The sequence below is a fragment of the Rhinolophus ferrumequinum genome, chromosome 17, assembly GCF_004115265.2.
Source record: "Rhinolophus ferrumequinum isolate MPI-CBG mRhiFer1 chromosome 17, mRhiFer1_v1.p, whole genome shotgun sequence".
NCBI classification, from domain to species: domain Eukaryota; kingdom Metazoa; phylum Chordata; class Mammalia; order Chiroptera; family Rhinolophidae; genus Rhinolophus; species Rhinolophus ferrumequinum.
In genome coordinates this window covers 1,389,150-1,414,081 of record NC_046300.1, presented here as the reverse complement: position 1 = coordinate 1,414,081, position 24,932 = coordinate 1,389,150, and the positions used below count along the sequence as shown (strand labels likewise).

Below are 24,932 nucleotides of genomic sequence, written 5' to 3'. Positions count from 1 at the left end.
AAACAATATGGATGCAAATTTGCTTAGGAAGCATTTTAAAAAAACGATTCCTTCCTTTCTCCCTTCATCCACTTATTCACCCCATATTTACTGGGTGCCTATGGGTGGTAGGGATTTTCCAACACCTGAGGAAGGAGGATTGCAAGCCTTTGTCCAAGCAGAACTTACATTTTCGTTGTAGGAAAAAAGAAAAGAACCATGTAGATAAAGATGGAATAAGACACTGTTGGGAGTAACAAACGTGAACTGGAGGACTAAGATACGTCTGTGACAAGACGCTGCACTATTGGGTGCCATCAGTGGGTCACAGAAACCCTAACTGAACTAAGCTAATTAAGGGACTTTATTGGCCTACAAACAAAAACCAGAGAAAAGACAGGGAGAACCGCCCCCAGGGACACCTGGATTCTAGAACCCAAACGCAGTGGAGGCCATCGCGCTTACTCTTGGGTCTGTCTGGCTTGTTTGGCGGCACCTCTCCCTGAGACGGGCCCTGTTACTCCCTCCTGAGTTCACCAAATCCCCAGCATACGACTCAGTGTCCAAACGAGCATGGCCTGTCCCAGCTTAAAGCTGTGGTGTGAGTGGACGTGTGCACACCCTGCTGTCCACAGCAGTCACAGCAGCACTCGTTACAATCACCGAGCTTTCACCGCATAGGACATCTAAGACGTACCTATAGGTATAAACGTACCTATTGAAACATTAACTCCGCAACTCCTGTTATAGCCTCTTACTGATGAGAAGACGGAGGCTGAAAGCACTCAAGTATCAATAACTTGCAAAAGCACACACCATCAGTAAGAACTGAAACTCAAATTCAAACCCACTTCAATCAGATCTCCAAGGCACATACTGGTAAGCACAGGGGAGCAGGCCGTGCTGCTGACGGTTACAATATGGTTGTATTCTAGTAAGTAGTTACCCCATTACCTTAATTAATCCATGCTAATCGGCAGGATAATTGGGCATTCGCAAATGAAAAGCATACCCATACAAAGGCCGACAAAATGGGAATATTATAAGAAAAAAAAGCAGGGGAAATTTACAGGAAACACCATTTAACGCTGTAAGCACTGAGGCCAGTCAGACAACAAGTGACCAATTTAGCCAGATCTTCCTTGCAGCGGGTGGGGACTATGTCACACTGGAGAGTCAGCGAGCCACTGGGAAATGTGCTCATCGAGAAGTCAGGAAACACGGATCTAATTCTCGTTCGGTAAATATGCCTTTGACCTTGAGTGAGTCACCATCTCAGTTTTCTATCCCGTAATTTATGAACAGTAGCACCTGGGCTACTTGTCTAATATGTATTCCCATAGGGTGAAGATAAATATGAAAGCACTCAGAGTACTTGTCGTGCAAAATGTGAGGGTGAGGTTTTAAAATACCAAATAGTGTACATATACATATAGGTGTGTATATATATCTGTATGTATGTGTGTATGTGTGTGTGTGTGTGTGTGTGTATATCTCATATACATGTATATGATATATATACATATATGTGTCTCCTATATATGTATATATACATTATATACCTGTATTCCTTCTTGTACTGGTGGCACTACAAAAAAAGATTAAATGTTTAACATAATATAGTCAGAAGTTGACTTTGTAAAGCTAAAACAACAGTAGTTTAAGTGAAGCATAAACAGAATAAAGATGATCCAAAACCAAATATTTACATATTTAAATAAGTAACGAGGTGTAAAATAAACGATTTTCCCTACTCTACATTTAGAAGTGTGATACTATTTTATTTTGACCAAAAGAATTTTAGAAGCACTCTTGTGTATTTTACAAGGAAAAAAGAAACGCTTGTGGTGGTCTCTCCAGACGCGCGGTGGTTGGAAACGGCAGCCCGAAGCCTCATTTTATCATTTGATTTTACAGTCCTTGCATTTCAATTTCCAACTCAGCTTGATATTTTTAGTTGGAAAACTAAATTCACTTTAAACAGGACTGTAAAAATGTGACAATTACAAAGGAAACGATTTGGGAAACTAACCATAATGGGAAATTAAATGTCCCACCTCAACACTTTAAAGGCTTTTTAGCAGAAGAAATACGTGCTATAAAATTTAATCTAAGATAACAGAAACTTCTAAAATGTGATTTTTAGAATGTAAATAAAGCTACTAAAAGGTGTAATTGTATCTCTTTGCAATGTCTACTTCCCCAAAACAATACTTTCCTTCACCTGCCAGCGTATAGGCTTTCCATGTCTGGACTGAAACGTCCAGGTTTAGATTTGGGTGGGAAATCATGGAGAGTTAGAGCAGGAAGGAATCTTGAAATCATTTAATCCAACACCCATTTTATAAAAGCATGAAGTTGAAACTCAAAGGAATAAAATGATATGCCTAAAATCAGTGCTGACCCAAGGTAGTGATGGCGATGGTGGTGGTGGTGCTGATGGTGGTGATGGTGGTGGTGGTGGTGGTGATGGTGATGGTGGTGATGGTGGTGGTGGTGATGGTGGTGGTGGTGGAGATGATGGTGGTGGAGATGATGTGATCGTGATAGCTAACATTTATTGGCACAATTCTATGAGAGTAGGACCAGAGAAGTTGACTAATTTGCCCAAAATTCTCAACTCAGAAGTTGCCAAATTAGGGCTGGAACTCAGATTTCCCAGGTGCCAATCTCCATTCTCTTAATCGGTGCTCTACCGCCTTCAGTGTTCTCTGCCCTGGAGCTAGACTAATTTTCCACCACCACCGCTCCCAAGAAAGGGAAAGCATGTTAGTGAAGTTCTCTAACCAAGTGCATCTTCCTTACCTTCCATCTCGTGCAGTCCTCCTCCTGTCTGACAGGCACCGGTGCCTCGGTGAAGCCTTCTGTCCCCTCCAAAGGTCAAATCCCCACTTAACTCTCTTTTCTAGCACTTATCAGAGCAGCAATGTCCCCTCTGCTTGCAGGGTATCTGATTAATATGTATCCACCCTAATAGATTAAAAGCTTCATGAGGGTCAGAAATCGGTCTGTTTTTGTCTGCTGCTATATCCTCAGCCAAATAGCTCATAACAGTTAAACAAAGATAACTGTTGAATGAATGAATATTTTTTAAATAATGTTTAATTCCTACAAATGAATGAAGCATCCTTTATTAAGACAACTGGAAAGTTACACGCTATATTCTCCTTTCACTGTCATTTTACACATGGCACAGGTTTAAAATGTAATATATATATAGTGTGGGTGACAGGAGAATATAGTGTGTAGGGATCCTGCACACAGTGAAGGGGCTGCTTATGCTCGGTGTGTGCCGAAGCCCCAAAACCCACACAGGGTGATGACTGGTTAAGGAGAAGCTAGCAGTTAGCGCATAACGTGGACTGAAGTCTCTGAGTCAACCGAAATCCAACAGGCAGTAGTTCCCCAGATTTACCTGCCGTTTGTTGTCATGAAGACAACCATGGAGGGGCTACGAATCCAAGGAAGTCACCGCAGTCTGTTTGCAGACAGGTGACTGAAGCCAACGGTGCCGCCTGCATACAGTTTGAAAAGCAGGACGCAAACAACTGTATTTAAAAAAGCCAACGAGATTCGTTTCCATTTTCCTGACAGCGCATGGGAGACTATATTGCTGGCGTGTGGAGGCGACTTTGATGTTTCCTTCTGCCCCTTCTCTTGCTTTTCTCCAGCAGCGAGTGCCTTGGTATGTGGGGACGCACTCGCCTTTGATCTCTGTGCGCAGGCGTCCTTCCAGGACAGGGCATTGACGTCCGGCTACGTTAGCTCCGAGCGGGGTCTCTGATTCACTCTTAATCCCCAGCTCATCACAGGCTCTGAGATGCGCCCCCCCCCCCCGCATTCCCTCCCCAGTTGAGCTGGTGATGGCAGTGATGTATTTCGCTGTGTGCTTCCTCTCCAAGGCCTCCAATATCTGCACACATGTGCAGCTCAATAAAATCTGCTCTTTGGGGGAGATACCTATGATTTGTGTCCACATTACACACGGTGTTTTTCTCCAGTGTGGGTGCCTTGGGGCAAAGACGGCATTTGGTTCAGGAAACACAATCTTCTCTCTTCATTGTTGTTTCTCTAAGTCATTTGTTTGGTTGTGCTATGTATTTTCATGGACATTTTATTTGTGCCGCATGGCATGTTGTTACTTGAAAAGTCCTTTTAAATAACAATATAAGATCCAAAGTGCATGTTTATTAAAAAGCTTTCAGTGTCTCTTTGTCTTTAAATTTTAATGGTCATTTTACCTCAGTCTTTTCTCTGTAATTGTTTTCCTATTGATAAAGGACTCTGCCTTCTAAAGTTGCAGAGGAAGAAAAATTAAATTAAAAAAGAAAATGGCTATAAAGAGTGAACCCAACCCTATTAAAATCCTAAAAGCCAAGAGACTGGCAGTAACAACCAAAATCTGCAAAACGGTCACAGACCTAGGCTTACCAATCGGACTCTTCACACAGTGCTCCTTCTGTAATCTTTTCGCGTTGAGAGGCCCCTTCCATAGTGACTCAGAACGTACCTGCAGTGTTTTAATAGCCTATTTGTACATCTCTGCTTCCCTGGGGAGCCCTCAGGGAGCTTCCAGGCCTCAGAAATCACATTTGTTTGTGTACGTGATTTGAGTAACAGCAACTTCAATAAGACTCCGGTTGAAACAAATGTATTTTTGGCCTTGATACCAAAATTGTGTATGCAAATTGGAGGCAGACCAAAGAACAGCCAAGAGAATGAGGAAGACACGCCAGGCGTGAGCGTGTCCCCAGAGAGGGAAGACAGCAATAAGGGACAGCAGAGCCCGTAAATGTTTGAAGGTGTAAACATCAGATATGGAGAGGAATGAAGCATTCTGGGCCAAGGGCGTGGAGCTCATTCTGATATATTTATATCATGGGAAAGAGAAAGAAATAAATACTGTTTAGTATCATCGTTTTGAAACATTAATTGTTTATGCAACATATTCTAGCATCTGATAGGATGAAATCTTATTGCCTCTGAATGCCCCATTTCAACATTTGGCGAAAAAGTAACAATTATTCAAAAGAGGGGAGATTCTTTCTAAGAAGACTGATTTTACTTGGCTTCCACTTAGGATTTCTTACGGAGAGATTTCCATTTTGTGTAACACTCACTGACCAGTACCTCACACTTTTATTTCCTAATGGTCCTGAAGTGAATTAGCCATAGACCAACGCCAATGAAAAGACGAGGACCCACTTGGCCAGGTGCGGTCATCAGACAGAGGGGAGTCAAGCAAACATTAAAACTCATCAAAAACCAAGTTTAAAAGACTAGAGACTCCTAGCAAGGCTGCCTGGACCTCAGGACCCAGGAAAACAACCCAGGAGTTTCTCACAGAAGATGTGCAAGGAGTGATCTATGAGGAATCTCTTTCCCTCCGTTCTTCCTTTTCTTTCTTCCTCCCCACCCCCATCTGATAAAGCATCCAGTGTGTGCTAGACTCTATGCTCTGTGGTAACAACACAAATGTGTATTTGACGTGAACCCTGCCCTCAAAGACACATTCAAGAGACAAATGTGTAAACAGTTAATTGCAACTGAGTGTGGGGTGTGTAAACAGAGTTAGAACAAGAAGAGGTGGTACCAGCCAAACAAGTAGTTTTTGTGCAATGCATTAGTCAGGGCTCTCCAGAGAAAAGAACCAACAGGGTGTATAGATAGATGATACACAGATAGATGATGGATGGATAAATAGATGATAGATAGATAGATAGATACATAGATAGATAGATAGATAGATAGATAGATAGATAGATAGATAGATAGATAGATAGATGATAGATAGATAGGTAGGTAGGTAGGTAGATATATAGAGAAATTTATTACAGGAATTGGCTTGAACAAATATGGCAGCTGAGACATGCTGTCTGCGAGCTGGAGACCTAGCAAAGCTGGTGGTCTAATTCATTCTGAGTCCAAAGGTCCAGAACCAAGAGAACTGATGGCCAAGGGTGGAAGAAGGGTGTCCCAGTTCAAAACCAGAGCAAATTCCCCCGTTTTGCCTTCATGTCCTATTGGAGCCTTCAATGAATTGGACGATGGCCATTCCCAATAGAGAGAGTGGTCTGCTGTACTCCAGCCACCAATTCAAATGCTTCAGTCTTCTGGAAACGCCTCCCAGACACACCAGAAATCATGTTTTTCCAGCTCCTGGGCACACCCGGCCCAGTCAAGTTGGCAGCACAATGAACATGTCATGCAGTGTGTGAGAACACTGTCCCGAGGGGTCGTTGGTGTCATCCTCCCAGAGCACATCCTCCCAGAGCACTTGGTGGAATGGGGCACATGAGTGGTCTGACAGTGAACGTGGGTGTCACGGGAAAGTAATCAATACTTGCACTAATTATTCACAGACCAGCAAGGGAAGACGGCCATAACCTTGTCTCACATGAGAGCACTTGACTAAGACTTATATGAAAATGGAGCTCTGTCTCAGCTCTTCTCAGGACCTGCAGCCTGGTCTTTGATATAAAAGGACCCACCCACCCCCATCCATCAGAAGAAGGAGTGTGGAGCGAAGCTCCGTCTTGCTGGCATCTCAATGTGTCACCCAGGGTGCCTTACTGTATGTAGTTGGCAGAGCAGGTATTTTACCATGACCTCTGGCACAAAAACATGGCCTGTGTCATACTTAAGCCTTCTGTGAAGCTGTATGGATGATACCATCTTTGGATAAATTATATGTCAGTTTGGCAACAACCGAAATGTACAGATAAACCTGCCTTACTCTGCTGTGCACAAACTGAAGCTCACAACGTTTCTAACACGTAAAGTGGAGGTGTGCTGTGAACCAGTCAGACAAATCTGGGTGTTGAAAAATGCAACACAAAACCAGGATTCACGTATCATACACTCACACCCACAGAAGGGCGTTTCGTTCGACGACAGACAGCACATACAACGGGGGCCCCTAAGATCATAAGGGGGCTGACAGAATGCTAACACCTAGTGAGGCACAGTTGTAGCAGAGCGTCTGACAGTCGCCTGCAGCACAGGTCTGGAACCAGGTGCACAGAATACATCCCTGTTCTGAAGTGATGCCTGGCTAGTCTAATCACGGCCTGAGGGGTAATTCACTGTGGGGGACACTCCCAATAGAAGCTTCTGAAACGAAAATTAATGGTCGTGTGTGTGTGTGTGTGTGTGTGTGTCCCTCCTAGGACTATGATCCCATAAACACTTCCTGGAAACTGCACATCTGAAGTCCTCAAGCACCACTGTGAAAACTGATCACGAGGAAAGTTACTTTGTAGGATGAAATAATGGGTTGACCAATGACCAAGAGGAATATAAAAGAAACATAATTCTGTAAAATGAAGTAAAGAACGCATTGTTATGAGTAATATTATGGACCAAACACAGCGCTAATAAGAATCATAAAACTAAAAAGAATCTAATTAACCTGCACCTACAGGCAATTACGACAAGTAGGAAACAGATGTTTAAAAGGGACTAAATAGCCTCCGTGGCCACATCACTGTGGCCCTTGAGAGCAGACTTTTTCTCACTCTTCAAACTCTTTGAATTAGTTACAAATCACCTGGCAGCTCACAAAGAATTTGAAAGGAGCCCAAGGGAGGATTCAGATTTCACCTTGGTCCAAATTCCGGGGACAGTTATGAGGCTGAGAGCCCTTCACACGGTGAAGGGGTGAGCCCTGTTTGACCGATGAAAATACAAGTTTTTCTCACTAAAACATCAAGCCTCCTAAGAAGCTGACCTTCTCAGATCTCAATGGGAAAATTCACTTTTCTATTAAAAATGACATTCAGATAATTATCATCAAGATGCAACTTTCAAATATGCCAAGAGGTCAGCTAACAAGAAAAGTAAATTTTAGTTCAGTGTTTTGATCTTTCAAAAATAAGCCATCACTTTAATGTAACCGAATAAAAACCTCACTGCTTTAAATATCGGGTCCGCAGCTTGTGTTGACCTCCCTCTGGTTATACGCTTCTACCAGGCATGGCAAGAACTAAACACATTCAAAATGCATAAAGCAAATGACGAAGGAAAATATTCTTACCGGTAAATGAAGCGCCCGCAGGCCCCTGTGACGTGTTTGCATCAAGACAGCGTCATTGTCTGCAGTCACAGCACCTACAGATAGATTTGAAAGTTGCAATTTTAGAGGTAATTTCCATCTAAAGAACCACGTTCACAAGACTGTTTACCTTTCCCCTGTTGGAAATAATTGATTTAACGTTTCTTTCTCCCACACCTCGAAAAACTCCCCAAACACCTAAAGAAAAGCCTTGCTCTGTTGCTATAAAAAGGCATCCTGTAGCTTTCCGTCTGTGAACAAATGAAGCAGAGATGGCAGACGTGCAGAAAACCATCACAGAATTACACTTCTCATTGAAAGAACCATTGACACGTCTTCTCTCATGAATTCAAGTGTTTTGCAGCAGACCATAATTTGTCAGAATTTCTACTTGGCGGTCCTCCCTGAACTGTTTTGCATAACAGCTACTTGCATTTGCATGATGCTGCGGCTGGCCTGTGACAACAGAACAGTATGGACCTAAATCCGAGATCAGAACAGTTAAAACAGCCTTCAGCCCGTGATGCCTCCCGTAATCCAGGTATGTTACCAACCAGACACCCGTCTTCTTACAAATCAACTTGGGAAATGAAGGGAGTGTTTCAACCAATGTATACAATCCTTTCACTGTTCATTCCCAGATGATTTGAGGATTGGGTCCCCATCCCTGAAAGATTGCTTAGAAGCTTGCTTTCAGATGCCTTCCCATGAATAGAGCTTTGAACTGCTAAGATTTTTCTATTGAGCAGAAGGACGGTCAAAGTAAGTCAAAGATTTTTTTGGTATACCAGATGTCCTAATTTCATGAGCATCATTCAAAAGAGCTAAATTCTATCCAGTAATCCTAACTCATCCTGGTATAAATTTTAATTAAAAAGATGTATAAAAACTACAATATCTTTGGCCCTAAGAAAAAAAAGCATGGCTAAAACATTCAAGAAACTCACTTCCTTTCTGTGCATTATGTGACAATCTCCTTGGCCTTATTCCAAACGCTTTTGCCCAAAACTTAATAAACAGATTTCAGTGTCTCTAGAGAGAAGCTCCCACTGATACACTGAAAAGATGCAATTCTAAGAGGCGTCCTTGCTGCTTTCCGGCTGACCATGACACTGCGCAGACCGCGCCCAGCACACGCTTGTAGTGACTGCATTCCACCCCCATTAGGCCTATGTGCGACACCATTATTATCTTCTTATTATAGCAAACAGAACTGTGCACAGATGAGTGACAGTGTACAGAACGAACAGCAGTCCACAAGGCCCTAACCAGTGAGCCCACGGTCCACGCTGCTGGAGCATCACTGCGCTGAGTCTACAGGTTGACAAAGCTGTGACGCTGTTTGCCTAAGAAATAGGTCATCATTCCGTGCATCCAGGGTCCTCCATGCGTCACTCGATGGGAAACATAAAAAATGAAATGTCTGCATGTGTTGACTGCAAATGAGATTTGCTGATCCTGTCCATCCCTCCCCCCGTTTCCTGGGGGTGAAGGTAAATGATACAATATAGGCTGTCCTTTACCTCAGTGGCAAAGAATGTCATAAATCAGGTTTGTTCTGCAGCCAAGGAGCCACTTTTACGGTCCCAATATTAAATCTCTCTGAGACGTCTCTCCAAAGCCATCTGTGTCACAGCTACTGCGGGTCGCTCTGCCCAGTGGGTGCCCCCTCATACCACTGTCAGTGCACCCGTGGCAGCAGGGATCAGAGTCTGAGCTGGATTAGCATTTTCAAGACTGTTGTTTGGCACCAGCCAGAGATATAGCTACGGATCACACTTATTTGTATGCTCACAGCAGCGGCACAAGCCTGCAGAGCTCTCCTCTGCTTCGTTCTGCTTTGGTTGGGAAGGCACGTCACCCGGGACGGAAGGTCTTGCTACTGATCTAAAGTGTGTGTGTGTGTGTGTGTGTGTGTGTGTGTGAGCACATGTGCGCACGTGTGTGCGGTCTTGGTGTATATGAAGGGTGACTTCGATATTATCAGGTCTCCTTTCATTGCTTCATGGTGTAGGTGTGTAGCCTCAGTAAAATGGGAATGCACACAGTCCTTTAGGATGTAACAATACTAAAACATACATGTACATAATTAATATTAAAATATCGTGTGCACATTATATGTGTAAGCATGTTGTTTTGATCTCATTCTTTTTAATTTCTGTCTCTTTTGTTTTTGCATGGTAAATATTAGCACACTGTGTATTAGGACAATTTGGGACATACATATCAGAAGAACAGACTCAAACGTTATTATGATGAGGGCACACACACGCACACACACGCATACACTACACCACTGTACAGTCAGAAAAGGTCTCTGTCATTCTACTTTGATTGTATTTAGCTGAACATACAATCCTTTGAATGTGTTTAATCCGCAGGCCTTTCTCTTTCTCCTACCACCATTGGTACAGATATTAATACCTGATGTTCTGTTCTTAGAGAACAGTGGTTTGACTCCTTCTTCAAAGCCCCTGAGTTTCTTGCACTTACGAGATATGAATCAATATATCTACCAAATATAAAGAGAGGAAACAGAGGGCTTCTGAAAGGAAAATCTGAAGAACTTAGAAGGCTATTAAAGCAAAATTGGACTCTGCGTCCTTGTTGTTTATTGAAAAAAACAACAAAGCAAATACAGAGGGGGCACATCAAACTCAATTAAACTCTATTCTACTTGAGGCAAAAACTGACAGTAAGAGAGGAGCACTGGCAGGAGAAGGAGAATGTGCCCAACAGAAGACATAGTCAGGATGGACTGGGCAGACAGCGGACTGGGCGGGTGTAACGAGGTAGGGGGTCTGGCTCAGCTGAGTCAGGTCCACACGCCTTCCTGACTGGCCATCTTGCTGAGCTGAGGCAGTTTCGTATTTGAAAGTAGGATTTCTCGTACAATAGGGCCCCTAAAAGCAAACCTTTGACCTTATCAGGTGCTCAGCAAAAGAAAGGGCGGTCTTGTGCAGGCTGGAGGAAAAGCTGGCCGCGGAGGAAAGGCTTAGAGATAACGCCTCACCGTTCTACATGGTGCTGTGTGCACGTACTTTCAGTGTCAATTCTCCACACTCCCTGAATGTACAACACATCACACGTAAATTGCAGCTGCGTTCTAGACAAAATTAACTGCAGACGGAATGGCTGTCCTCAACGTCCTGCTTGGATTGACTCTGCATTTAGCACCGTGCGTCTTGCCCCCTCAGGGCCTATCCTGACCACCCCAGTGCCCGGCTGGCTCCACAATGAGGCTTCATAAGCACATTTGGGACGAACTGATGATTGAATGTACGAAAGCGACAGAAGCCAAACGAAGCTCCCTCACCTGACAGTCACAGGGGCCACCACGGCACCGATCTGAAGGGACACTGTAGCACAGAGAAGAAACAACAGAGCAGCTGCCATCACGTGGGACTTGCTCACTGTGTGAACTCAGCTAATTGCATGACCTTGCAGAACCCAGTGACCTTCTCGGCACATAAGGGGTAACGGTATCTACCTGGCAGGACACATTTGAGGGACGGACCAACGTGTACAAAATGCATAGCTCAGGGCTGGGACCTGGAAGGTGGTCAGTGACGGGGTGGCGCAGACCCGTCATCACCCAGAGGCAGCCAATGGGGCTGCAGGGGCACTTGAGCGGTCCCCAAGCTGAGCCAGCACGTCACCACATGGGGACCTGGGGCCCTTGAGAGCAGGGGCCACCTGCCTTATTCTCACAGGACAGAAAGGGCTTCTTTAGAAGGCTTTGGCGGGCTTGTGAATTCCTCAGGCCAAAGTGAAAGACAAAACCCCAAAACCTGTCTTATTAACTTTTGCCTCCCTGGCACCCAAGCACAATGGCTGTGAAATTCTCAAATATTGAATGTTTAATAAATGTACATTGACTGCAAACACCATTATTTCTGTGTTTGTGTGTGTGTGTGTGTGTGTGTGTGTGGTTGGAATCAAGAATGGCTATTCTTTTTTTTCATTTTTCTTTTAAACATGTACTTAATCTTGACTAATTTTTAAACACTAGAGATTTTCTAATGATTTAAAAAATACACTGAGAGGACCTCACTTTTAGTCAACATTTGGATCAATATTCTTAACAAGTTGGAATAGAAAACACCTCCTTTTCTGGTATCAACTAACATGGACCCGGCAGGAACGAGCTCAATTCAAACCATGGAGGTCCGTGCCCTCTAAACAGGTGCCAAGACGCTCAATTCAATTTTGTTGAATGAGTATAGTACCTTTTAAAATGGAAATGATATACAATGCACATAATATTCTTCAGAATGTAAGCTGGAACTACAATAAAATGAGCAGACAACTGCCATTCTTCAAGACACCTAACAAAAAATAATGCACAAGAAAATGGGAACCAGAAAAACTATGGTGAGCAGCAAATGTTGGCTTTTGGAAGTTAGTTCTAAGCCAATGCTTGCCCAAACAACATGAAGATGCTGACCGTGTTCCCACAAAAACTTCTGAAAGAAAATGGTGCCTGCTGCGGATCACTAATTTTAGCATGGGTCTAGTAAGAAGCAGGTTTGACCTCCTCGTAAGTGTCACATGGGAGCTTTTTTCTAACATTAGCTGAAGATGTACTATGTGCTAGATGCCAGGCTGAGCAACTACAGCACTCCCGAGTGCCCTGGCCGTGAGGTGCCACTGACAGCAGGGGCCGAGATGGGTTCAGACCAGTCTGGCAGCCTGGCTGACTCCCCAGAAGCGTGCGGGGCAGAGCCAGTATGGAGCGGCCGTGGAACCCAGGCCATGCCACACGCACACCAGCCAGCCTTCCCCACCACGGCTCTCAGGTGGGGCCCGAGAGAAAGGGGCGCTGTGGCAGTCACCTCTCTGGCTCCTACTGTGTTTTAAGACATACATTCTGCTGTCTTCAGGAGGCAAAGGGCATCCATGGTGAATTAGCAAAGTGTAACCCAGGGCAAGGGAGAGACCAAGTGAGGGGCTCCCGGCTGTGACAGCAGAGGACGAGCTAGTGCTTTTCTAAATTGTGCCACTTAGAAGCCACAGACTATCTCCTGGACCTGCAATTCCCGTTTGTCACCTTGGAATATGACAGGTAGGGCACTCAACGCCATCAGAGCAGTGTGTGAAATGAAATCTTGCTTGAAGTGGTTTTCAAAGCAACGAGCAAAAATAGTCATGTCTTAAGTTCAGGCAAATAGATAATCTTTCAGGTCTCACAGGAGCCAGCTCTGACTTTATGTAACTTCCTATTTCAATTGGGGATTTTCTCCCCAAGACATGGGAACGTCCATTAAAAAACATGTGACTCTGAAACCTACTGCTTGGGGCTCACTTTGCTTTTATACATGATCCAGAATGCGTGTGACAATGACCTCGTGTATCAGAGAAGCAAGCCTCCTTCGGCGAACGCCTGGTGCTATCAGTTGGTGGACCAGTTAACACAAGGTCAGGCTCACTCAGTGACGACACTGGCACTTGCCATTATCAGCTCACTTTATCCTTACAAGTCCACGAGGTACACACTTCCTGTTTTGAAAGTCCTCATTGTAAAGATGAGAAAAGGAAGGCAGAGGAGGCTGCATGCCTAGGGTCATAAAGCCCTGTCTCCGGAAGGCAGCTTAGAACTCTCGCACCTTAAACGCTGCCTGGGGTCGTGTCCCATCACCTCGGCATCAGAACACTTTCAGAGCCGACTCGTTCTTTGGGCTCTGGGTTTAGTGACACAAATATTGTCAATCGCAATTAAAGAATGGAGTTGAAAACCACTAAAAGTCACACTAAAAGACACACAAACTTCCTTGCAGTCTTCTGGGCTCATGAAGGTATGGAGTCCTTATCTTCGCTATTACCAGAACTTTCTGTCCAAAGCATGGGACAAGGCGGGATTTATTGCTCCACAGCTGTGTCTGGCACTGCGGCCAGAGCACATCCATGACTGGGGGCCTGTGGCCCCATAACAGGAACCAGTCTGTACAAATCCGGGCCCAGAACAGTCCTCCCAGATCCTGCGTGAGCCACCTTCCCGCAGCTTTGGCCCAGACTCCATTCTTGCACCCCTGGCCTGTGCCCCCAGGAGTTCTGCACCCCCATCTCCCCAGAGCAATGTGTGCTGTACTCTCTAACTTAGCCCCTGAAATAAGACCACGTTTCAGTGCTGTCCCCACACTTCCCAGACCTTCTCAGCACGGTCTCCTTTTCGTCGTGACGGCTACGTGAGGTCTCACAACAGAGAACCAAGGAGACGGGAGAGGACGCGCAGCGGTTTCACTATTCCACCCACGGGAAAGCTGTTTGTACCACAAATTCAGGTTGGAGACTCTGCAGGCGAGGACGACACTTAAGGTAGATAAACGGGAGGGAGGGGTTCTGCTTTATAGTAAGAATAATAAATGTTCACTGTAGAGATTTGGTAAAACACACGTGTACACACAACACACACATTCACACACATAACATACATACACACAACACACACATACAACATACACACATGTACAGATACACACAACACACATGCAGAACACATACACAGAACACCCACAATAACAGAGCACACACACAACACACATACACTACGCATATAACACACACACATGCATACACACAGCACACACATACACACACAATACACACATATAACGAACAGAAATCATCTGCCAAAGATAAATACTACCAAAATTTTAGTTCATTCCCTTCCCCAATTGATACAACAATATCCAGCTAGCACTCTGGCTACACACACACACACACACACTCACTCACTCACATATAAACATGTACAAAGATGTAAAAATCATATATTTTTTATCTTTAATAACAATATGAACATTTTCCCTTATTGAATACCTAATAGACCATTTTATGTTCATAAGCTCAGGCCAGTGTTCACACAACTAGAAATCTAGCTTGAGTTGAGACTAAACATACTAAGATACCCTAAAACATTAATGTAAAATGATGTTTCCTTAGTGGGATGCACAACTATGACATTTTTGTTAACAACCGAAGTGCTCCACGATAAGCACTTTGAATACTGCTGTGTATTAGACAAGTTTGTAGCTTTTGAAAAAATCATATTTTTAAAGACTGTTGAATGCTGAAACTTCTTATGTTATAATAGGTGAAACTAACAAAATTGTATACAGTTTGAGCTCAGTTTGACACACAAAAAATCTGGACCTCTATCTCCATGGGAAATAATACTGGAAGTAAACACATGAAATTACTAGCACGGCTGCTGGGGGCCGGGGCCAGGACACATTGAAGATGATCTAGTTTATCAGTATATTTTCTAATGGTCATGGATTGTTTTTTGCATCAAAACGAACACGATAAGAAACAAAAAACGACACCCCCCCTTTGCCCCCGACACTCCCAGGCTGCATAGTAATTTGAACTCAGGAAATAAGCGGACCAATTTATCAAGCTCAAAAGAAAGGGGTGCTTTGTAGTTTGAGGATGGGGGTGGATGTGTGACAGAGAGCAGGAGAGGCTACTCAGAAGCCGAAGAGATCAAGGAACAGCCAAGATGATACGTCACGTTTGGGGAGGCTGAGGACGAGGCCAGGGGCAGATGAAACAGAGATGAGGCTCAGACACTGGATTGCAGTGATGGCGAAACGCCCTAGGTGTCATGCTTAATTAAGTGTCATCTTGTGACAGAAGTCCATGTGGTGTTTACTGGGAAATGATGAGACCAGATTTCTGTGTCAGGGGGACAACGCCACTTTCAGGCCGTTGTATTCTCAGATACACTCACAGTCTCAAGGGCACGACATGTCTTCATTTGTTAGGAATGAAAGAACAAAGGGAGGAAGGAGGAACTGAATTGATTTTGTCTGTGATGCTTGAGTTCAGCCCTTACCTTGGAGGTTCCTTTTAGAAAAGGACTTTGAGTGGAGAAGGGAGTGAAGTAGCAGAGAACGTTCTAGACTATAATGCAAATAGTGGGAACACACACACCAACTCAGGCACTCACTCCTGCACCCTGGAGTATGTCACAACCACCCTGCACCTCTGTGCCTTCAGGTTTCAGCCGGGGTGATGACCTCGGCCTCACCTCCCTGGGAGGGTGGCAGTAGGAATCTATGAGTAAGTAGTAAACCAGGGAAATAGATAATGTCAGTGGAACCAAGTTCTCAGAGCGGTCTGCACATCCACGCCCATCACGGCATTATCACAGTGACCGGGCTTCAGGGTCACCTAGGTGTCTGGGGTGGATGAACTGACAAAGTAACAGCGGTATTCTCTCTCTTTTCTGTCTGTCTCTCTCTCTCATTACTCAGCCATAAGGGAGAAGGACATCCTACCGTTTGAACAGCATGGATGAACCTGGAGGACAGCATGCTAATGAAATACGTCACCGAAGGACAAATGCTACATGATGTCACTTGTATGTGGAAACTAATGTCAAACTCGCAGAAGCAGAGAGTAGGCTGGGGGCTGCCTGGGGCTGGGGGAGGGACAATGGGCAGAGGTTGGCCAAGGGCACAAGCTTCAGTTATGAGCTGAGTAAGTTCTGGGATCTGAGATCTGAGGTACAGCGCGGTGACTGTAGTGAAAATACTGTGCACTCGAAATCGTCTGTGAGTGCATCTTAGACGTCCTCAGCACACACATCCGTAACAATGCAAGGTGCTGGTGTGTTCAGTAGCTCGACTGGTCATTTCACAACGTGTGTGGATAGGAAGTCATGTTGTACACTCGTAATATATACAATCTCTATTCGTCAATTATACCTCAATAAAGAAAAAAACACAATTTTTAAAAAGCAGCGATAATATCTAAAATAATGATTATTTTACATGCACTCACTAGCAAATGGAAACTCTGTTGTGGAAAAAAATATCTAAAAGCAAACACATAACTTGTGAAACTGGAAAAATAAATAGCTAATCAGCAGAGCACGAATAGGTCACTGTAACCACTCAGAACCAAATCTGAAGCTGCTGCAGAGCCGTCAGGAGCCCTGCAGGGATAAGCAGGCTGTGGGACGGACAGACTCTCAATGTGACGGTAACTGCTTAACTTCTCCTCTGTTACAATACAATGCTAATTATTCCTAATTGCAATGCAGAACAAAATATGTAAATTCAATGACAACGCTCAAAATACCTGTAATGGGGACCAAGTAGAAATAACTGTATGAAAAGCCCCAGGGAACTGTGTGTGAGCCGAGCGATGTATACAACATAACCCCGTCACTAAGAACGACGGAAACATAACCGTGTCGCTCAGAAGGCCACAGTAATAATCTGCCAGCAGCCCAGATCTGCAGACTTAGCCGTGCGTCTCCAGAGTCTCCCCTGAGCTCAGCAGGTGGCAGATGCCATGACATTCAAGTTAGAGACGAATGTGGAAGTCTAAGCACAGCCTCTGGTCAACCCTCCGGCCACGTGGAGACTGCCCCTCCTCCCCAACTGATCAGCTCGTGAGTCAGAAGCATAAGGGGACCCAGAGATTTCTGACATAAGGGGGTGAAAAACCATCTGTGATGTCTTGAAAAATATCCATTCAAATAAACTTCTTATTGGGCTAGGTAAGCTGAAAATAGAGTTGAGGCATTTAGGGTGACAGAGAATACGAAAGAAAGTCTAAAGATTCACTCCCAGTTGAAAATTTCAATTTACATAAACTTTTTTTGGATGTTAAAAACTAACATTTAGAAAAACATATCTATTTAATGCTATCCTATTTTTCAAAATTTGGAATTTAGATCACCTACTGGCCAGGGCTGTGTTTATTCTCCCTGAAAGTGTGCATCTGAAATGAGCTAGATGTTTCAAGGAAAAGAGGAGGAAAACACAGTGGTGGTGGTGGTGGTGGTGCTGTCAAAGAAGAGCGGAGATGTAGGAAATAAAGAGGAAAAAATCTGCCTAAATTAGGGGACATCGCCAAGGGAATTTTTTATTTTTAATATAAAAGTTATTCAGATTGCCAGTTTGCATTGATGTTCTCTCCGAGGGAATTTGAGAGAGAGAGAAAATCTGGTATGCAGAATTTCAGTAAGACAAAAGCACTTAGTAAATACAAACCATCATGCTCAATGCCGCCTTCAGGGACTAGAGGAGAAGGACTACCAGTTAGCGTGAAATGGAAACTGCTGATGGGTGTCTGGTTAAGGGTCGCCCAGGACGGCGAAGACACCCTTGAGATTCTGCAGAGCTAAGGGCTCTTTCTGCAGAAGCGCACACACCTCCACGCGTGCAGCACACAGCACAACTACAGCAGCTTCCATCACCACCAACGTGGGCCCTGCAAACTACTCACGACAAAGTCCACTGTGAAAAGAGAGCGTTCAGCCTCAAAACGCATCTGAAAATCTGTTGTCATTCTTTAACCAAATTTTAGTGCAAACTACCTACCTACCTACCTACCTATCTTATAACAAATGTAACAGCTGACATGGTACAGCACTCAAACAAAGACTTTTTCATTTAACCCTTGAAGCAACTTTATGTGTTAATTTTATTGGATTCATTTATAAATGAGGAAAAGTAAAATTAGGAGGGTTAAGTTCCTTCTTTAATGTCACACACAGCAAATGACAAAGGTCAAGGCCAGTCAAGTCCTGTGATTCCAATTCCAGTCTTCTCTCAACAATGTCATAACCCAATTTCTACGGTAAAACAAAACAAAACAAAATACTAGTTTACACTTTGTGAAGGCGGGCAGTTTGAAACGACACAAAACAAACTCAGTCCTTCACCGTCAAAGGAAAGCTATTCTTTTTTCCCCAAAATCATGAGCGGGTGCTTTGTCATGACTGGTGAGAAGCTGTGGCCAGAGCTCTCCTCTTTGGGATATCTTCAGCGTTAAGCCTTTCCTTTCATCGATTTCTGTTTAACGTGAGAGACACAAAAGCCAGAGAGAACCAGCACTTCTTTAGTCTCTCTACATAATCCCGGCATCATACGGGAGCTTAAAAGACATTTTATTCTCTTCATTAGAAACGGAATGTTCTGAGTTTATTACACAAGAGATTCCTTGAGGACTCAGAAACAGCCCCTTTTGAATCACTGGTGACAAAGTGCTATGAGGTTCTTCCAACAGGGGCCAGTGGGTCCCTCCTACCCACGGAAGGACTGTACTGACCGTGTAGCCCTCCTGTCTGTCTCCCACCATGGAAACTCAGGGTGGGGAGGTCACAGAGGGCGGATCAGCGCAGAGCAAAACTAAACAAAAGCAGCAAAATCTAAGCTAGTTTCAATGCCTTCCCTGGAGAGAGCACAGTGCAATGGAGTACAAGTTCAAGACCAAAAAAAGCATCAAGATTAAGGTGTAAATTGCATGTGATCAACATTATTTTCTGTTTTCTCAAGACTGCATAGATTTACAAAGTACAGGCTGAACCAAGCTGTGAAGGACTCCACTGAAATCTCAGGAGGCGCTTTATAACCCCACCAAGAGTGGACAAAGTATAGCTGAGAGCTGAAATAATTATCTAGAAAATTCAAGGAAAAAGTCCTTCCTTGTAATCTTTCCATACCCACAGATATTGCAGGAAACACTAGACTCTGGAGACCTACACATTCTAGAGAAAGGACTCCGTTCTGACAGCCAACACTTTGGAGGTTTGGTTTGAGCAATGCCATGTCCTCAGGCCCCTTCTTGCATTATCTACTCACTCACATACCTGGAGGGATTAAGTGAACGTGCTTCTGTTTGGGGGAAAGCTTGTGCCAACTTATCAATGGATGTATAGGAGCACTGGCTGGTCAGAGACCGTTTTGTGAATGGTACTTTCTCCTGTCATTTTTTACACACCAGTGCTCAAAATTAATGAAGTTTCTGAAGGACGTAACAATTAGAAGAAAAGATTAGGACTGAGTTTTAATAAATTGTATCAGGCATAAACCATATGGGCAGAAATTATAATTAATAAAAAGCGAAATGGAACACCACCTTAAAACACAAAGCACAGTCTCAACAACACACAGGCTAATGTGAAAATCAATGCTCAGTGTGCTGGGTGCAAAGTCATACAATTAATCCTGTAAACTAACCTATCAGCGACGAGCACCCAGGACTCCTGATAACCACCAGGCTGCAGGACGCATTACAGAGAAGGAACTCTAATGAGCTCCCATGAGAAACTAAAGATTTAAATCACTTGTTTCTCCCTAAAAAAAACCATTTTTACTCCACTTAATGGTCATTACTTTGCATATCGGTACACATATGGTCAAATCCACCACTAAATCACTCCCCAGGATCCGGAAGGCAGCCTTTCTCCAGTCTAAAATATGCTACTGAACGCATTTCAGAGTAAGAGAGGATTATACATCTCCGTGTAAAGACGCCCCTTTCCTTCTGGGATCTGCTGGCAATCTATTGCTATCCGGTGTCACGGGGCTGTCATCACGGCTAATGAGCCATTCCAAAACTGCATCGCCACACCCAGGCTGTGGGAAGGCAGGTAGTCTCCTGCGCCAGAAATTTATGTAAATTGTAACCTGCTTACTCTATTTATTTCTATAAATAGAAATAAAGTAACCACTTACGTATAATCCTTTTTAAAGCATGGCCTATTACAATGTACATATATTTATACAACTGACTATATGTAACGATCTGCACCGTCCAGTGTAGGTCTCCCACTGATCATTTAACATCCGAATAGGCAATTTCGCACAGGTTAAGAATAAAAACTGTTCAACTATTTTTTATGGTGATTTGGGTACGTCTCTAAGGGACTTTTTTCAACTCTTAGATTGAATGTACCTCCATCCAAAAGCTTGTCACTCAGAAGGAGGCTGCAGGATTCCTCTATCACTACCCTGGGCTCGCATCGCAAACTTATGTGAATTAAAATTCCCTTGAAGAAGAGAGCGTTTATTGTTCAAACGACACATTCCAGTAACACCATTAAATCTGGCCTCAACTCCTTGTGAGTCCTGCTTCTTTAATCCCCAGAGCAGTCTTGTTATAGATCGAATCACTCCATCTAAAACTGTACCCAGAATGAATGGAAGCAGGTACGGAAAGGCCTAGCAGTCAGTCCATCAATACACAGAGTGAGTGACACACATCAGGGCCTGACTGCATGAGCACAGGAAGAGACAGGCTGTCAGTCACCTGCTTGGAGCCAGTGTGGATGGCACGTATGGACGGTGGGTGTGGACGGCGGATGTGGATGGATGGTGGGTGTGGACGTTGGGTGTGGATGGCGGATGTGGATGGATGGTGGGTGTGGACGTTGGGTGTGGATGGCGGAAGTGGATGGATGGCAGGTGTGGACGTTGGGTGTGGACGGTGGGTGTGGACAGTAGGTGTGGACAGTGGGTGTGGGTGGTGGGTGTGGATGCCAGGGCCAGCCTGCACTCACCACCTCCCCTGACAGGCACTGGCTCTGTCCTTCCCTCTGGCTCTGAGGCTGGGGGCACACAACAGAGTGCAAATACTGTCACAAAGTCACCTATGCAAAGCCAAAAGCAAGGATAGCAGGTCTCTCATGGAGCAGAAAGGTGGGAATTGGGGAGACCAGAGGAAGATCCAGGAAAGAGGCTGCCCACGTACGGAGAGCACGGTTTGTTCGAAAGGTTGCAGACGACCGGCGTGCCTGCTGCGCGGTCAGCACTGAGAGCAGGGTCCACGCAGACCCCGGCACCAGGCCTTGGTCTCCTGACCACACGTGGTTTCTACTCTGTGTCTTTCGTGTCCTCCTCACACACATCACCTGACATCTTTCCAAACGATGTGTACCTTTTAGCCCTGGTTTCCACATAAAGGTAACTTCAAATGGCAGAGAAAAGCCGGGTTTGCATGCGTTTCTCCTTTAGTTCAGAGGCACAATGCACTCGCACCCAGTCCCGGCCCAGGCTGAGCAGGACAATCTCCCCATATCATGCGAGCTGCACACACATGAGGTGCCACTCCAGGGCCAACTGCAGATCCCCTGCTGGGTAATGTCACCTCCTGTCTGTGATTCTTGTCCTAGACCTTCTGCACGAAAACCCTTGGGCAGACATACAAAAACGACCCACAGGCTGCTGTTTGCTTGGTGGGCAGAGGGGCGTCGGTGCTGGTGGTTTCGGGAAACCTGAGGTGCACATGGGTGTGGGGGTGACGCCCCACTCCCTGCCTCGCCTGCTGGCACCTCCTGCTGCTTTCTCATGTGGCATAAACACTGATTTACCTGTGCAGACGCCTGCTGAAAGTATTTACCTGAAATAAGAAACACGAATTAACCTGACATGCATTTCAGCCTGCAGCAAAAAGCTCTGTCTTCAAAGAGAAAATATTTTGACAGGACTGAGACACCCTTCCTCTTAGGTTCTCAGAACTCGTCCGCATGCAGCGTTCTCAGAAAGTCTCTACTGAACCATCTGCTGGGGATTGCGGAGCACAAGAAGCATTTTGGAAAATGAGGGGAAGATAAAGATTGCAAGCAGCAGAGTAAACATTTTATCTGTGAACTCACAGACATATTTGCACTTTAAAAGAAGACAGACAAGCAGCAATCACTTCCCTCATTACCTATTCTTAACTTCCGCTCTGGGTTTTAGACATGGAGGAGCAGCCGATTTAGTTCCCACACAAGGGGAGCTGTGTGTGTGTGTGTGTGTGTGTGTGTCTGTATGTGTGTCTACCACGTGTGTGCAGGCGCGAGAGAAAACAAAGTCTTTTCATCAATTTCTTGCACTTTCGTCTCCCACTAAATCCTGCAGTTTGCCGTGACTGACACGCCTGTTGATGCTCAGTTGACATGATGATGGTGACAACGGCGGCTCACACTTCCTCAGCAAATGCTGTGCCCCTCCGAGTTCCAGGTCTGACAGACGGTCGCCCACCGCGTCATCGCAACCACCTGTCAGCGACATCGCATCTTCATCCTGATAAATAACAGCAGCTCCAGGACAAAAACTGACCGCATACTGAACAGCAGATTAGTCTTTTCAAAATGAGATGCTACAGCGTCCACACACAAGTTATTCCAATTCTACTGCTCAGCACTTCGAGGCTAGTTACCCTCTACTATTAACTGCATAACACAGATCTGAGTTCTCAAAACACGTCACTCAAGTATCGCTGTTTTATATTGAACAGTCATAGTGAAGGCCATAAAGCTTTCACCAAAGGTCACCTAATTTTATGGACATTCCACCCAGGAAACAGTTTGAAGGGTGGGTGGGTGGGGAGGGATGCTTCCAGAGATGTCCGCACCCCGGCGGATGGCCCGTCAGTGCACTGCCACGTGGTGATGGGACATCGCAGTTGTGACTCAGGAGCCTGAGGTCAGGAGCTTGTCCTGGATTCTGGGAATGGGTCCAATGCCCTCACAGGCTCCTCACAGAGAAGGGGACGCGAGGAGAGAGCGCAGAGGAAGACATGGGACGCGGCTACACTGCTGGCTCTGGACATGAAGGACGGTACAGGACAAGGAACCGAGGTGGATTCCAGAAGCTAGAACAGGAAGGGGGCAGTCTCCCCCAGACGCCCTGGAGGGACTCAGCCTGCTCGCCTCCCCTTTAGGACCTCACCTCCGGAAGGGCCAGAGAACACATCTGTGTCCTTTCAAGCCTCTGAGTCTGTGGGAATTATTTACAGCAACCGCAGGAAACGAGTCCAGGGTGCACAACATAAACGTGTGTAAATAAGAACTTACACTTTAAATTTTGGAGCCAAGTTTTGGTACTTCTCTCGAGTTCATACAAAATATATGTTGCCTTCATTCTAATTATTGTGCAAGGAGATAAAGTAACATGATATTTATAAGACTAAATTAAAATAATGCCGCTTCTTATAGAAACTTAAATCTTTAAATAAGATTCATGTTGCATGTGTAATCATGTTATTACTGAGCACATAAAATACTTTCATAAATTAAGTCAATATTAAGCATTAAGGTACAATGGATTAATACCCTGTATAAGTTTAGCGTCGATAGTCTCATTAACTCTGTATTAAACGAATAATTCCAACCCTTTCTTCAATGGCGTGCTCGTCCATATGCCAAAATAGAGCACTCAGAGAACTGAGATGACCACAGGAAGGTTACCTCATACACGAAAAACTACTAACGCGTACGTCTTGGCACAGATGCCACTCACAGGAGTGTCACCACGTGGGTCCCCTCTGCCGTTGTGAGGAGGAGACTGAGGGACTTTTTGTCCAGTCTTTGACAACTAGCATGACATTAGAAATGGAAAGGCGTGAGTCTTCTCTTAGACCTAAGCAAGAGAATCTCTAATAAGTAAAGGAAGAGCCTCTTACATGTAAACACTCTGAGGGACCTGTGTCGTCATCAGGAACTGAAATAAAAGTTATGCATCAGTTCTCAACGTCACCACAACTGGGGACTCAGAAATACTACTTCCATGGTTGCAATTTTCTTTTTATTTTATAAGACATTTAAAGACAGGAAAGATAATATAAAAATATCTATATAATTGCCATCTAGAATTAACAAACACTAACATTTCATATTTGCCTCAGAACCCACTTCTAAAATAAATAAAACAAGAAATTAAATTCAAGCCCCTTATATGTCCCTTCTAAATTCCAGGTTCCCGTTACTCCCAGAAAGACCGACATAATGTAGTGTCAGCAACGTACCTCTACGTTTTTCTGCAAAGGGAAGACGAAGCTGCACGGGGGCCGCTGTTGCCACAACAGGTGCCACATGTGAGGCATCATTCTGAGATCTGCTTGTTTCACATAAACTGTTGTTTCCAAAATCTACTTTAATGTAGTTCATTCACCTGAACTGTTCAATAAAAGGCAACATGCATATCTCAAACATTTTACGTATTTCACAGTACTCACCCCCGTTTGAAAGACACGGAGGCCTTCCCAGTTTCTGTTCCCATTGTTGGCACTTACAGATGGCTGTTGGAACATACTTGTATATTTTAAACATCACTACACTCAAGATATAAAATCTTCCTACACTTCAACCCCACCCCACTACCCCACTCCCCGGTCC

At 44.6% G+C, this 24,932-nt stretch overlaps 1 protein-coding gene across 10 annotated transcripts in view; it reads right to left on the bottom strand.

Annotated features, from left to right (window-relative positions):
- The window catches only part of CHL1 (cell adhesion molecule L1 like), a 155,375-nt gene that overhangs the window by 106,396 nt on the left and 24,047 nt on the right, over positions 1-24,932 (bottom strand). For all 10 annotated transcript variants that reach the window (XM_033132128.1, XM_033132127.1, XM_033132130.1 and 7 more), the window contains one exon: positions 8,015-8,088. In XM_033132128.1, coding sequence (XP_032988019.1) covers positions 8,015-8,056 — 42 coding nt within the window. In that variant the 5' untranslated portion in view covers positions 8,057-8,088. Of the gene's footprint in view, positions 1-8,014; positions 8,089-24,932 lie in introns of those variants that run through there.